This window comes from Lynx rufus, unplaced genomic scaffold, assembly GCF_022079265.1.
Source record: "Lynx rufus isolate CCGP_SWC_20201006 ecotype Redwood Valley unplaced genomic scaffold, mLynRuf1.p SCAF_28, whole genome shotgun sequence".
NCBI lineage: Eukaryota > Metazoa > Chordata > Mammalia > Carnivora > Felidae > Lynx > Lynx rufus.
The window spans coordinates 969,806-983,720 of record NW_025814843.1 but is presented as its reverse complement, the minus strand read 5'-3'; the positions used below and the strand labels follow the sequence as shown (position 1 = coordinate 983,720).

The 13,915-nt window shown below is 54.3% G+C and overlaps 1 protein-coding gene across 2 annotated transcripts in view; it reads right to left on the bottom strand.

The window, feature by feature from the left end:
- Positions 1–9,688: 9,688 nt before the first annotated feature.
- NT5M (5',3'-nucleotidase, mitochondrial) overlaps positions 9,689–13,915 on the bottom strand; it is a 32,941-nt gene continuing 28,714 nt past the window's right edge. The window contains exons 4-5 of one of the 2 annotated variants that reach the window (XM_047089829.1): positions 11,873–11,987; positions 9,689–10,508 (exon numbers count right to left, since the gene is read on the bottom strand). In XM_047089829.1, coding sequence (XP_046945785.1) covers positions 10,366–10,508; positions 11,873–11,987 — 258 coding nt within the window. In that variant the 3' untranslated portion in view covers positions 9,689–10,365. Of the gene's footprint in view, positions 10,509–11,854; positions 11,988–13,915 lie in introns of both variants that reach the window. The other variant, XM_047089827.1, reaches the window with a different exon arrangement.

Below are 13,915 nucleotides of genomic sequence, written 5' to 3'. Positions count from 1 at the left end.
GTACATCCGGGTTTTCCATCTGCAGAATCGATGTATTAATAGCACTCACCTCAAGGATCGGATGATTCATACAAAACACTTGGGAGATGCTTGGCACTCAGTAACTGTTGGCAAGCTCAGATTCAGCTGCGCTTGGAGACTATCACCTCCCAGCTCTCACCTCCTCAGCCAAAAGAGGTCTCCCTTTGTCATCTTGTCCTCACTCTCCCAGCCCTCTTGCCCTGCCTTCCAAATGTCATTTCTCACAGCTGTCCTGCTCTTCCCCGTCCCCAATGCCAGGGGAACGATGGTTCTTGCACTTGGTCTCCCAATCCAACAGCTCTGCCATTGGACCTTTCTCCCTTTTCTAAGGAGATGATCCTATTGTCTACAAAATAATTTCTCTCTTCTTTTTCAAGACTCCAATCTCATGACCAGTCCATGTATCTTTGAAAGCAGTGTAATTTCTTTTTTGAACGGTATGTATAAATACATGTATAATATACATGTTTAAACACACATATATAATACGTGTGTTCCTTATTTTTGCTCCTTTGATCTGTCAGTTTCCGAGAAAAATCTATTGAAGGCTCCTGCTCTAATCGTGACACTGGCCACTTCTTCTAGCTCTATCTATCATTCTTTGTCACAAGCATCGTGAAACCATGTTGTCGGGGCATAAAATTTCATAACTTTCATTTTGTTGGTAAACTGTCTCTTTTAGCAACATGAATCCAACTCTGTCCTCTGTTAATGTTCTTTGGATTCTGTCTTGTCTGATATTGAGGTTTACTCACTGATATCCTTTTGTTAGGACTTACGTAGTATGTCTCTTTCTACTCTCCTATTTAGAAACTTCCTGGGTCGATACCATTTATATGTATCTCTTGAAGGCAGGATCTTATTCTTTGTGGAGATTTTTCTTGTGATTTTGACTCATTCACATTTATTGCAATTAATGGAATGTTTGAACTTATTCCTGATATTATTTCTGTATCGTATTTCTTACGTTTTGTGTTTTTTCCCTCTTTCCACGTACTTGTTAGATTGATTTCATTTCTTCCATTTCAGTGTTTCCTTCTAATAGTTTACAAGTTATACATTCTACTTCTATTTTTGTGGAGATTTCCCTTAACATTTTCACACACACACTTAGTCTTACCCTACAATTACTAGAATTAATCAGAATCTATATCCACCTTCCCACAAGTTTTAACATACGTTTATTCTCCTCTGTTCCACAAACTCTTTAACTCCTTTGTTGATTAATATCTGTGGTTTTAGCTTCACACTGTTAATTCTTATGCAATAACACTTAGATTTAATGAATTGTATCGGTTCTCGGCTAGTCATTGTTTCTTGTATTTCATTTCTCCAATTAATTTTCCTTCTTTTTTTTTAATTTTTTTTCCAACGTTTATTTATTTTTGGGACAGAGAGAGACAGAGCATGAACGGGGGAGGGGCAGAGAGAGAGGGAGACACAGAATCGGAAACAGGCTCCAGGCTCTGAGCCATCAGCCCAGAGCCTGACGCGGGGCTCGAACTCACGGACCGCGAGATCGTGACCTGGCTGAAGTAGGACGCTTAACCGACTGCGCCACCCAGGCGCCCCGATTTTCCTTCTTGCTAGAGCACTTCAGTTAGTATTATTTTCAAAAGGGAATTTTTTTCAACGCAAAACATTCCAAGAAATCATGTGTCTTCAGGATGTGGTTTTATTCTTACATTTAGCTGGGTATAGAATTCTGAGTCTGAAATTATTTTCCATTAGATTTTGAAGCTAATTACTTCATTTTCTTCTTGCTTCTAGCATTATGTTGTTTGCAGGTAGCCTGGTTTTTGTCTGGAAATATTTAGAAATGTTTATCCCCAGTGTTCTAAAATTTCAATAGTCTTCCCAGTAGTGAATCTCTATTCATTCATCCTGCCTGGCACTGGTGACCTATTATAATCAGAGTTCTGAGATGGTGTCAGCCTCAACAACAAAACTCGGCTCTTTGTATCTCCCTCCTTTTATTTTGTACTTTCTATCTCTTCGTCCTTTTGTGCTGCATTTTAAGAGTCCTTAATCTTCCAACTCACTGTTTTCTCTCCAGCTATGCCCACTCTGCTATTCAGCCGATCGATGGAGGGCTTTTTTCCATGACTAGCTTTTAATTTTCCAAATTCTCTCGTTGGTCTTTTTTTTTAAATTTTTTTTTAACGTTTATTTATTTTTGAGACAGAGAGAGACAGAGCATGAATGGGGGAGGGGAAGAGAGAGAGGGAGACACAGAATCGGAAGCAGGCTCCAGGCTCTGAGCCATCAGCCCAGAGCCCGACGCGGGGCTCAAACTCACGGACCGCGAGATCGTGACCTGAGCTGAAGTCGGACGCTTAACCGACCGAGCCACCCAGGCGCCCCTCTCGTTGGTCTTTTTGAGGGTCCAATATTCTACCACATCTAAGGATACTGATCACACTAGTTCTAAATCGTTGCTCTGGTTACGGAAGTCCCTGACCTTGGGCATCCATCCTCTTGTTTAGGAGTTTGACGCCATCAGTAGTGGGACTTATCCTTGTGCCAGAGGTTTGCTCTAACTGCAAGCACCTCGCCGATTTCCCGCAGCCTGCCTTCATTCGTTCTAGGGGAATGGAAGGTGCCACCACCCAATCCTTAGTGTTCTGTGCTTAGGGCTCTCTAGTCTCCCTGGGTGTCACCATCTTTCTAGGACACTGTGTATCTCTCCAACTGTAGCACCCATGCTCCCTCCTCCCCACTCCTCCAAAACACAGATACCTGCATTCTCCGCCTGGCCCAGGTGTGTGTGTATGTGTGTGTGTGTGTGTGTGCGTGCGCACACGCGTCACATGCATGTGGGTGGTAGGGAAGAAAGTTCAACTCACCCGGTGGTTTCCACGGAGGTACCCTAAACAATTATTCTGCCAGGAGTCCAGGACCCTCTTGAGTCCCCATATCCACCCCTCCAGAGCCTCTGGGTCCCCTCACGTTTTGCAGCAGCCACCCCTCCCCCATGGCTCCCTCCCTCCATCCGCCCCAGCTGCCTTCCCTTGAAGGTGTTAGGCACAGTTTCTGACCTCTGCATGCCTGCAGGTGTTTTCTCCCTACTGGGAGCAGCAGCTCTGGATGGCGGGAATGGCATGGCCTTTGGAGCTGGACGGAACCCGGGCATCACAGTCTCAGCTTCAATTTTCACAAAATCGAAACCAGATTATCCTTGCCTTACTTCATAAGCCATGTGGAGAGATTAGTGACGTGAGAAAGTGTCTGGAATATACTCAGTAAATGTTGGATCCTCTCCCCCTTTAGCCTCTTTCATCCACAAGACAGGAAATTCTTTCCCTAGAGCCCAAGTTTGAAGCCAGGGGTTCAGGCAGTTAGTGCTGAGGTCAGAAGAGGGAGGTGTCCCAGGAGACTGGGGCAGTCTGCGAGAACTTTCTTGGGGGTGGCAGGGGCAAGCAGGGGTGAGCTAAATGGGGAGGAGAAGGGGGCGCTTGCGGGTTGCGGGGGTGGGGCGGGATGGGAGAACAGAACAAGGTCGAGCGGGAAATGTTGAGCAAACAGTGGTAAGCCTTGTTTAGAGTCAGAGGCCAGGCGCTCAAATGCCACCAGGGCCCGGGAGATGACTGAAACATGTGGGCAGGCCGGGGTCACGGAGGGAGCGGAGACAAATCCCCCAGCACACGCGAAGGAGTGAGCACTCCTGCGCACCGGCCAGGCTGGACACGGGCCCTCGCCGGGTCTGACAGCAGGGCCCCCCCGCCTTGCAAAAGCCCCGCTCAGCACTGCCCCACCAGGAGAGCCACCAACTGTCCCAGCCAGACTCCAGGGCACGTGAGTGGCAGGGTGTAAAAGCTGCCCTGAGAAAACACTCTTGGCCGATAACACGAGCCTCAGGGCTCGGCACCTCTGGTTTGTGTGGACCATCTAGTGAAGGAGGGGAGACAGGAAGCATGGATGGAACCCTGCGACAGCGGAGTCTCCGTGAGGACAGGGACCCATAAGGTCTCTCAGCACCTACATTCTCCCCTAGCCGGGCCCACCCAGGACTACAGTCTCCCTCCTGGTGTCTCCCTGGAGCCTGAACTGCCCCCCACAGCCCTGGGCTGTTTTAGGGGAGGGTTACAGCAGGTGGGATTCATCCATCTACTTAGTCATCAGTGGCTGAGGTCCCCTCTGTGTGCAGATCAGGCTCCGCCCACAGGAGTTTCCAGAGCTTACACGGGGTCAGAAAGAGATGTTGGTGGTCGGGAACACCAGTATGGGACCAGAATATAGGGCAGATCTGGTCCAGCCCACTACCAGCTCCAGGGCCCCGGGGAGGCACCGAGCAGCCAGAGATGGTCCTCTGGCGCCACCCTGTGGCCACAGTTGACAACTGCAGGTCCCGCGCTACAACCTGCGTCGCCTGTTCCCTGTCCTTTCACATAAGAGGATCCTAGCCTGGGAGGTCACGGCAGAATCAGGTAAGAACACTGTTCGCATCACAGGCTGGGTCTCCTTGGCCCCACTTGTCTCCGGCCTTCTAAGTTTTAAGTACCCTGATCATTTCTGGCCTCTTCTATGCCCCAGCCTATGCGTCTGACCCAGCTTCGTGCAATCTAATCAAGGATTTTAAAAATTTCAGCCAAATTGCGTTCACGGGACAGCCGATCGGGTTCCTGTTTCTATGCGTTTCTATCCTTGAGTCAGTTTGTCACAGCCCCAGCTTCGTCTATAAAGGGCTGGAGACAAGGTTTCCTGCCCAGCAGCCAGGCTGGACACGGGCCCTCGGCGGGTCTGACAGCAGGGCCCCACCTTGTCCACAGCAGCCCGGGAGGGAGGAGGAAGGGGCAAGAAGAGCTGGTCCAGGGGGGCCAGAATGGAGCTTAGGGAATTGGCTCCTTCCTTCTTCTTTCCCTGCAGTTGCGCGTGCACTCACTCATCACTAGTGTCGCAGTCCGCCCCGCTCCTCACACACAAAACACACCCGCGATTTCAAGAATGCGCTGTGCTGCCACCTGCTGGCCACGTCAGGACAAGCACCCTTGGTTCCCATCAGAGCCTCCAGAGGTCCCCCACCAAGCTGGTGGCAAGTCCACTCTCCAGACTCCCTGTTCCCAGTCCCTCCCATTGCCAGGCGGACTCCTGGCTCTTCCCTGCAGGCTCTGGGAGCCCCACGTCTCCTCACTGGGTGGCCCAGGGCTTGTCAACTAACCTCTCGGTGCCCGAATTCCTGGGCAGGTTGTGGGAAAAACCAAACACATGTAAGTTAAAACGCTACAGATATGCAGATAGATGTCTGTTATTGACTATAACTGGTGACATTTTTTTTTTAATTGCCAGTTAAAGCTAACTCAGTCTCTTTCCACCTAACATGGTCTTCTTTGGTCTCTCAGGCTCTTTCTAGAAGCATCTAACTCTTAAGCCCCCACTCACTGGAGGGGCTGCTATCCCCTCTTGCTCTTCATAGGGTCTCCCTCATTTCCTCCCTGGTGAGAGGACATTTGGATGCAGGAGCCGGCCTCTGCTTGGGGCACTGGCCACGTCTCATGTCTCCTGGTTTCAGGCCGTGAGCCTCACCCTACCTGCTTGCACCACTGAGCCCCTGCTTCAGGGGTAACAAGGGTCTGCTCTCGGCCCAGCCAGATTGGGTGGTCCCCCTGAAACCCTCAGCCCCAGGACCACCTTGCCCCTCCTTGGTGGCCACTGATGAGCTCCCAGGACGGTCCTTCTCATGCAGGGATTCTGAATTCGTTCCTTTCCGTGCTAAAGGGAGAGCCAGGATCTTGGGCACCATCTCGGTCCCACCTGCTCAGTAGCTCCTCTGCTTGTGAAACTGGCCTCCTCAACCAGCTGGGGTTGCTGCTGGAATTTCTATCATCTCTCTCACACCCCTGACACCCACGCTTTGGAGAGGATGGGGGTCCTCCCGCCCAGGAACCTGCTCATTCTCGCTCTAGCTGATTCACTCATCACAGTACCAGTGGGCCACTTTCTGCCTAGGGGGGACTTACCCAAGCCATCTCCCCCTTCTTGCTCACCCCGCGGGCCTCCTGTCCTAGACAACAGGTGCCTGCCAGGACATTGGTAAATCGAGGGGACAGGAGGTTGTATACCAAGTGTCACACATGCTCTGTTACATTTGTCCCTCTGCCTGGCCTGCAGGAGAATCAGTGAGCTTCCCTCTCCTCCTTCTCCCTTTCACCTCCTCCTCCTCCCCCCTCCCCATACCCCTTTCCTCGGGCTTGTCACTGAGGGCCAACCCAGCCAACTCCTCTGGCTGCTAGGAATTGCAGTTCTGACCTGACCCTTATCTGCCCTCGGGCCTGCTGCAGGCCGAGTGCCTGAATACTCTCCTCTTCAGACGGAGGCCCATCCCTTGAGCACTGACTTGGCTTTAACCATGGACACCTGAGCCCTTAGGGAATTCTGGATTGGAGGACAGTGTTATGTAGAGGTCGCAAGCCCCAGAACATAGCTACGTGGGCTAACATAGCTACGTGGGCTAAAATCCTGGTGGCACCACCGACCTGGCACACCCTCGGTCGGGACAGCTGGCTCTGCTGAGACCACAGCCCCATCAGTAAGTGGGAGTGACCACAAGAGGGTGGTTATGAGGCCACAGAACGTGCTCCTCAGCATCTGGAACGCAGAAGTACTAAGGAAATGACCATTAGTGAGGTTATGATATCGGAATGGGTCCCAGTGGGGAAACCGTGACCCAGAAGAGTGGAATAACTACACTAAATCTTTCTGCCTCAGACCCCTGGCTAACCTGGAGGCCATGGCTCCCTCCAGGGGCTCTGGTCTTATTTCCAACATCATCAAAGGGGTAGATCTCCACTCCTGACAGGAGCTGAGCCTGTTGAGGCCAGCCAGTGAAGAAGTCAAGGGACCACACTGATGGGCCACCTCATCTCGGGGCAGGACAAGCCTGGCTTTGCTACCAGGAGGTGGACTCCCTTTTCTGCAACTCATTAAACGGTGCTGAAGCCAAACACATACTTCGTGGGCTTTGAAGAAAGTCACCTTCATTTCACTTGTGTGTATCCTGTTGAAAGGAAGGAAGGAAGGAAGGAAGGAAGGAAGGAAGGAAGGAAGGAGGAGGGGGGGAGAGAGGGGAGGGAGTATGGAAGGGAGGAAGGTTGGGAGGGAGGAAGGGAGGGAGGGAGGGAGGGCAGGAGGAAGGGAGCGAGGGAGGGAGGGAAGCAGGAAGGGAGGGAGGGAGGGAGGAAGGGAAGAAAATCATAAAGCCGAGAAGTCCTGGCCTCTGTCATCAACCGCTGCAGGTGTCCCTCCCTCCCAGCACAATGAGGGCAATGACGGGACCCGGCAAAGTGGGTGCCACAGGACAGGCAGCACCTCCATGCTGGTTCTCTCTGCCCAGGCTCCACCTCCGACCTGACCTCCCCATCTCTTGTCCAGGTTCGTTCCGCTGCTGCTTCCCTCCTACGCTCTTCAGCAACCCCCTCCAGCCCCAGGCCCTCTGCACAGCCTTCCCTCAGCCAGGAGGGCTCTCCCCTCCTCTACTCAGACCTCAGCCAGTGCCGCCTGCCGGAAGGGGCCTGTCCGGGCCCGAGGCTGGCCAGGGCCCCACTCCAGTTGCTCCCGCAGCCCCAGACCTCTCCTGTAGCTCAGGGAATCACAGTGAGTTCTGGATGGCTGGTCTGCTCATCCGGTGGGGCCGCATTCCGAGGCACTGACTAAAACATCTTTGCCGCTACAATTCTTTTTTTCTCCTTTAAATGAATTAGGCGGCTGAGGCCGCTGCCGCCTCAGGGTGAGGGATCCTGGATGAGCAAAGAACAAGCTCAGCAATCCGTAGCTTCGGAGTTTGTACGCTCAGGCTGCCAGTCAGTCCCGAAGGAGAGGCTGTGGGAGAGCCAGCCTGCTGAAGCCAGCACAGCACCCACGCCGTAGGTCTGTAAGAAGCAGACCTAGAATCGGGCCCCGTGCGGCTGGGAGCGGACAGCAAGGGCTGGCAGAGACGAGGGACAGAGTGCCTGCGAGGGGGCTCTGTGTCCCGGCCCCCCCACCCCACCCCAGCTTTTGCCCGTGGCCCTGGCGCTCCCTGCGGGTCACCAGGGGCCAGGAGCACGGGGAGGAGGCAAGCAGGCAAAGGGGTCGCACCGCCCCCCAGCGGGGCACAGTCTGGAGCAACTCTCTCCCTGTGGCCGAAGGGCCCCCCGCCCCGTCCACCAGATGTGGGGGGGACAGGCTATCCCAGCAGTGTCGGCACCCACTGGTCCGGCGACACCAGCGTGAGGATGAGGAAGGGGGTTCCCTTCCCCACTGCCGTCGACATGAAGAAAGGAGGCCCCTGCATCCGCACACCCCACCTCCCCACCACATATCCCAACACCCCTCCCACCCCGTGCTTGGGACACTCCCTGGGAGGAACCAGATGTGGCTGAGAAAAACCTGATGGGATTAAGTCTCCGTCAGGAGCAGAACGAGGCCCCAAGAGAGAAATGAGCTAAGTGGCTTGTTTTTTCAGAGAGCCAGGCTGGGTGGGTCTGGTTCACTGCTGTGGCCTTGGGCTAGCACCAACCCCTCGAGCAGCGCAGCGGGTACTCCGTCCGTGGGCCCTCCTGCCGGCCAGAAGGTCAAGTCGGGCGAGGGTGCGGTTCTCACCAGGCCAGAGGCTGCGATGCCCTGCCAGTCCCAAGCTAGGGCGTCCCGGTGGATCTACACACCGTGACTACACAGGGGCGGCTCTAGGAAGAAGGCTTGCGGGCCCGGTGGGCAGGAAATGGGCCCAGGAAGAAAGTATATCATGCAGGTGAAATGGTCTCCTGGCCCTTAGACAGTGGCCATGTCCTCGAGTGGGCAGCCACGGAGGGTCTCTGGGGAGCAGCTGGGGGGCCAGCCCTTCAGGGTCTCACTTCGTCCAGAGCCACAGGCTGGGAGGGCCAGGACTCCTCTGGACACTGCCCTGCTTGGACCAGGTGACTCAACCCCAAATACACTCCTTGTCAGGATGGACGTACAGAGCCCCCCACCCCAGCCCCGGAGGGATACAGCTGCCGAGGTGGGGACAGCACAGTGGAAAACTGCCCTTGCCTGAGCAGAGTCCTTCCTTCCTCATCTGGATGCCCGAGCTGGTGAGGCCCTGAGAGCCAGAAAGTCAAGAGGCTCGGGCTGGCTGAGCTTCAGCAACTTTCCCTCGCCTTGTCTCCTACTTGACCGTACCTCCTGGGGCAGCCCTAGTGTACCTGTCACAGGGGGCCTGGCAGGAAGACCCCAGAGGTGGGACAATCAGGGGTTCCCTGCAAGGGCAGTGGAGGGGGGAGGCCTTCAAGAAAGCCTGGGGACGTGATGGCTGGTTCGCGTCACCCTTCCCAGCAGACCGAAAAGAACAAAAGTGGAGACTCTGACATCACCCCGCCCCCTCCCCACTTGGCTGCTGGGATCTCAGGGACGTGGGGTGAGAGGAGCACAGAGTGGGGGACCCTGCTCTGAACTGTGCAGGACAGGAGGGGCTGGAGACCTGGGGGCACAAGGAGGGGACCAGTCAGCGTGGTGGAGGGTCTACTCAGGGGACCACTATGGCCGCCAGCTTCTCCACCTGCCCATCCCTCCTTGGTCCCACATAGCACCTGCAGCACCCATGGCGATGGGCGGGGAGGCTCCTCAGCCCCCCTCATCAGTGTGGGGGGCAACCCCCCAAGATGTGCAGCTGGGCTCCCAGGGGCCAGACGCCGGAGGACCTCAGGGCAAGGGCTAGAGGTGGCCACTCCTTGAGTGACACGTGAACAGCATTTATTTTCCAGGCCTTCAGCAGACGTTCCAGCCTGCTGACTGTGCTGTGCCCCGAGCAGGGCCCCAGGGCCGGAGGTACAAGAAACCTCGGAGCCGGTCAAAGGCAGGATGGCGTGCGGTGCCTGGAGACGGGCGTGCCCTGGAATTCGGGGTGTCTGCTGAATCCATGGTGGGTCCCTAGGGGAGCAGGGACCAGGCGGGCAGGCAGGGAAGGGGCTGCAGCTCAGAATGAGGGCTCGGGGCCCTCTCACTCCGGAAGCACCTCACTGCTGGCACCCTCGCCGATGGGCCGCAGACCCGGGAGTGGGGACTTCCCTGAGGGGTGGGGGAGGCCTGCTGGACCCTCGGCTCCTTCCGGTCTGGAGCCCCAAGCCCTGAGCAGCCCGGCCGTGGCCTGAGGTCAGCCTGCATCCCCCGGGGGGCACGTGTCTTGTCCAGGGCCCCTGGGCCAGCCCTGCCCCGAGATCAGTTTAAGGCCTGGCAGGGCTGGGGAAAGGGGGGAGACATGCAGTGGGCCCGGGACATCGGAGAGGGAGCCCCGGGCCAGAACACTAGCCCTCCCCCCCCCCCACAGGCCCTGAGGTGGGAGCCCTGAGGCCAGGGGCCCTGCAGAGAAGCCCGGACGGAGCACAGTCCAGCTCAGCGGGGCCGCTTGCTGTCCAGAACGGCCTTCCAGTCGTCTGCCCACGAGTGCAGCCTGCGGCTGGGAGGCTGCAGCTGCAGGTGCCGATTGTGACAGGCCGTGAAGAGGATGTGCTCCCAGCTGGGGGTCGGCTCGGCCCCTGTGGGCGGGAAAGCAGCACTTGAGGCCGGCTCCAGGAGGCCCGGGGCGTCCTCAGCAACAGCGGGCCTCTCTGAGACCCGGCTTCCCCGTCGGTCAAGTGCTGACTGCGCCAGCACCGGCTCACAGGGGGGTTGCAAGGGTTAAATGAGATGGGCCACGCGGAGGAGCACCTGGGACGGCCCCCAGGGGACCCAAAGCAAACGGTGGCTTCCGTGGTGGTGGTGATGGTGGTGGTCGTTCTCACCACGGCCGCCCTCAGAGCTGAGCCCTGCTGACGCCCTGCCCTTCCCCTCCCTCGTGCTTGGCCTTCCCTCGCTGGCCAGTGCCGGCTTCGCAGCTTCCCACCTATCGACCGTGGGTAACCTTCGATCCCTCAGGTCCACCTGTCCACACCAGCACTCTGGTGCTGATCCTGTCCCCCGGGTTACAGCCTGACTCCCCGGCTCCTCCTGCACAGGCCTCCCCCCTGCTCCCCGTGGTCGGAGACAGAAGCTGGGCGGGGCTCCGTGCCCCCCACGTGCCCTGACTCTCCTTGTGGAAGCACGTGGCTTGGGAGGTCAGGGGTGGGCACACGCATGAATCCCATCCTCTGGCCACACTGTGACCCGTGTGGAGATAGATGGGTGTGTTTCCCGAGCCAGCTCCAAAGGCCATTAGGGAAGCGATATTCTGTATTCTCCCACTGAGGTGACCAAAAGAATAGGCGTTAACTCTGAAAGCCCTGATGGCTACCAGGGGAGCCTGACCGAGTACAAAGGCAAAGCAGAGCAGTCAGGAGATAAAAGAAACCGAATTCTGACTGGTGTTTGAGTTCCTAGATTTACCGCAGCAGAAGCCTTCCTACCCAGTTAGGTGCGCTGATGAATTTCCCCTCTCCCCTCGAAGGTGGTATAAGGTTTGTTTGTTTGGAGGGAGGGAGGGAGGGAGTCACCCATCAGCAAAAGGGACAAATATAGCTCCTTCAACTAGACACATTATGCTTTTCTGTTTTCCAGCAGGTTCAGTCCACATTGCCCTTGGGGGGAAAAAACAGCTTTGTTGCTAAAAACAAATGTTTGGAGGCCGGCCTGGTCCTCATTTTACATGAGGTAAAAAGGGACTCATCCGACGAGTTACCCCAGGAGCTGAGACCTGCTTCTCCCGACTCCCAGGGGCACCCCTTCCAAGGCCAGATGCTGCTGGATGCTGAGAATAACCTTGCCTTCCCGGTAGGGGAGCATTGGAGGCTGAAGGCCTAATACACATCTGGTGATTAAGTGGGGACCACTCAGGACAGGGGCCGTGAGGCCAGCCCTGCATGCTGTCGGTCCCAGTGGCTCCCAGCTCTCCACACTTGCTCCTCACCTGCAGCAGGCCACTTGCCTGTGATGTCTGGCCGGTCATCTATGAGAAGGTCGGCAGAGACCACGGTCTTGTCTGTGGCCAGCACAATCTGATCCAGAAAGTCGGAGCCAAAGTGCTTCTCCACCCAGGCATACTGGAACACAAACAGGGAGGGGGAGAGGAAGGGGCTGTCAGGCCTGGGCACAGACACGGCTGGGGCACAGCCAGGCTTCTTCCAGGAGGAAGGGCCGCCATCAAGATGTGATGATCCCAGTGGCAGCAGAGGAAACATACTCAAGGAGATGGTGGGACTTGTCCATGTCCCCATAGCTAGAAAGCGGCAGAACCCTGGCTCAAACCCAGGCTGCCCGCACCCCAGCTCCAAGCCTGCACATGCCTGGCCTACTCAACCCAACACTCATGCTATGAAGGCCTCCTGCACCTTTTATTTTTAATGTTTATTTATTTTTGAGGGGGTGGTGCAGAGACAGAGGGAGACAGAGGATTCGAAGCAGGCTCTGTGCTGACAGCAGGGAGCCCAATGCAGGGCTCGAACTCATGAACCATGAGATCATGACCTGAGCTGAAGTCGGACGCTCAACCGACTGAGTCACCCAGGCGGCCTGTCACCACCCATCATCTTTTAAAAAAAAATTTTTTTAAGGTTTATTTATTTCTGAGAGAGACAGCATGAGCAGGGGAGATGGGAAAGTGGAGGTAATGGGAGTATTACCTCACGGGACTCCTTTGGGGATTAAATGGGACAATGTACGTAAAAGTCTTAGCACAGTGCCTGGCACATAGAAAGTGCTCATACAAGGCAGCTGGACAAAGGGTGCCACTGCTGGTCTCATCTCTCCTCTCCTGTGGTTCTGATGTGTCTGAGCTGCGGGACTTTAACAAACCATTTAATCTTCTAAGACCTGTGTCTTTGCAGTGTGGTTATGATCACATTAAATCTGCGTAGGACACAGAGTAATGCCTGACACGTAGTAAGTAGTTAATAGATGTTACTTTAGTTAAACGTTGAGAGCCTTGCATTATATGTAAAAAAAGCTACTAGAATAAAGAAGTTTAGCAAGATGGCAGGATACTAGGTCAATACGCAAAAATCACTTGTATTTCTATACCTTTGGATATTGAAACGAAAGAAACAATACCTTTACAATAGCGCCAAAAATAAACATGAAACAGATTGACTCTACTCTTAGAAATAGTTTAGATGGTAAATTTTTTTTTAATTTTTTAATTTTTTTTTTTTTTTTTTTTGAGACAGAGAGAGATGGAGCATGAGCAGGGGAGGGGCAGAGAGAGAGGGAGACACAGAATCCGAAGCAGGCTCCAGGCTCTGAGCTGTCAGCACACAGCCCGACGCGGGGCTCAAACTCACAGACCGTGAGATCGTGACCTGAGCCGAAGTCGGACGCTTAACCGACTGAGCCACCCAGGCGCCCCTCAGATGGTAAATTTTATGTTATGTGCACTTTACCACAATCTCCAAAAATTTTTTAAAAATACTTTAAAAATAAGGACAGGCTTGGGCGCCTGGGTGGCTCAGTCGGTTAAGCGTCCGACTTCGGCTCAGGTCATGATCTCACAGTTCGTGAGTTCGAGCCCCGCGTCGGACTCTGTGCTGACAGCTCGGAGGCTGGAGCCTGCTTCGGATTCTGTCTCCCTCTCTCTCTGCCCCTCCCCTGCTTGTGCTCTGTCTCTGTCTCTGTCTCTGTCTCTGTCTCTCTCTCTCAAAAATAAATAAACATTTAAAAAATCTTAAAAAAAAATAAGGACAGGCTTTATGCAAAAAAAAAAAAATGCACAAAAACGAAAAAAGCAAAACAGGAATAAATTTAACAAAATGTGTGCAAGACCTGTATGCTGAAAAAATACAAAATATTCCTGAAGGAAATTTCAAAGATCTAAAGAAATTGTCATTTTGTATGAATGTTCATGGCTCAGCAGATTCAACGTCATTAGCCTCCACTGATAAGATGCAATTCAATCAAATTCCCACCAGGCTTTTTGTAGAAATTGACAGCTGGTTCTAAAATGTATAGAGAAATACAAAGGACCTAGAACAGCCGA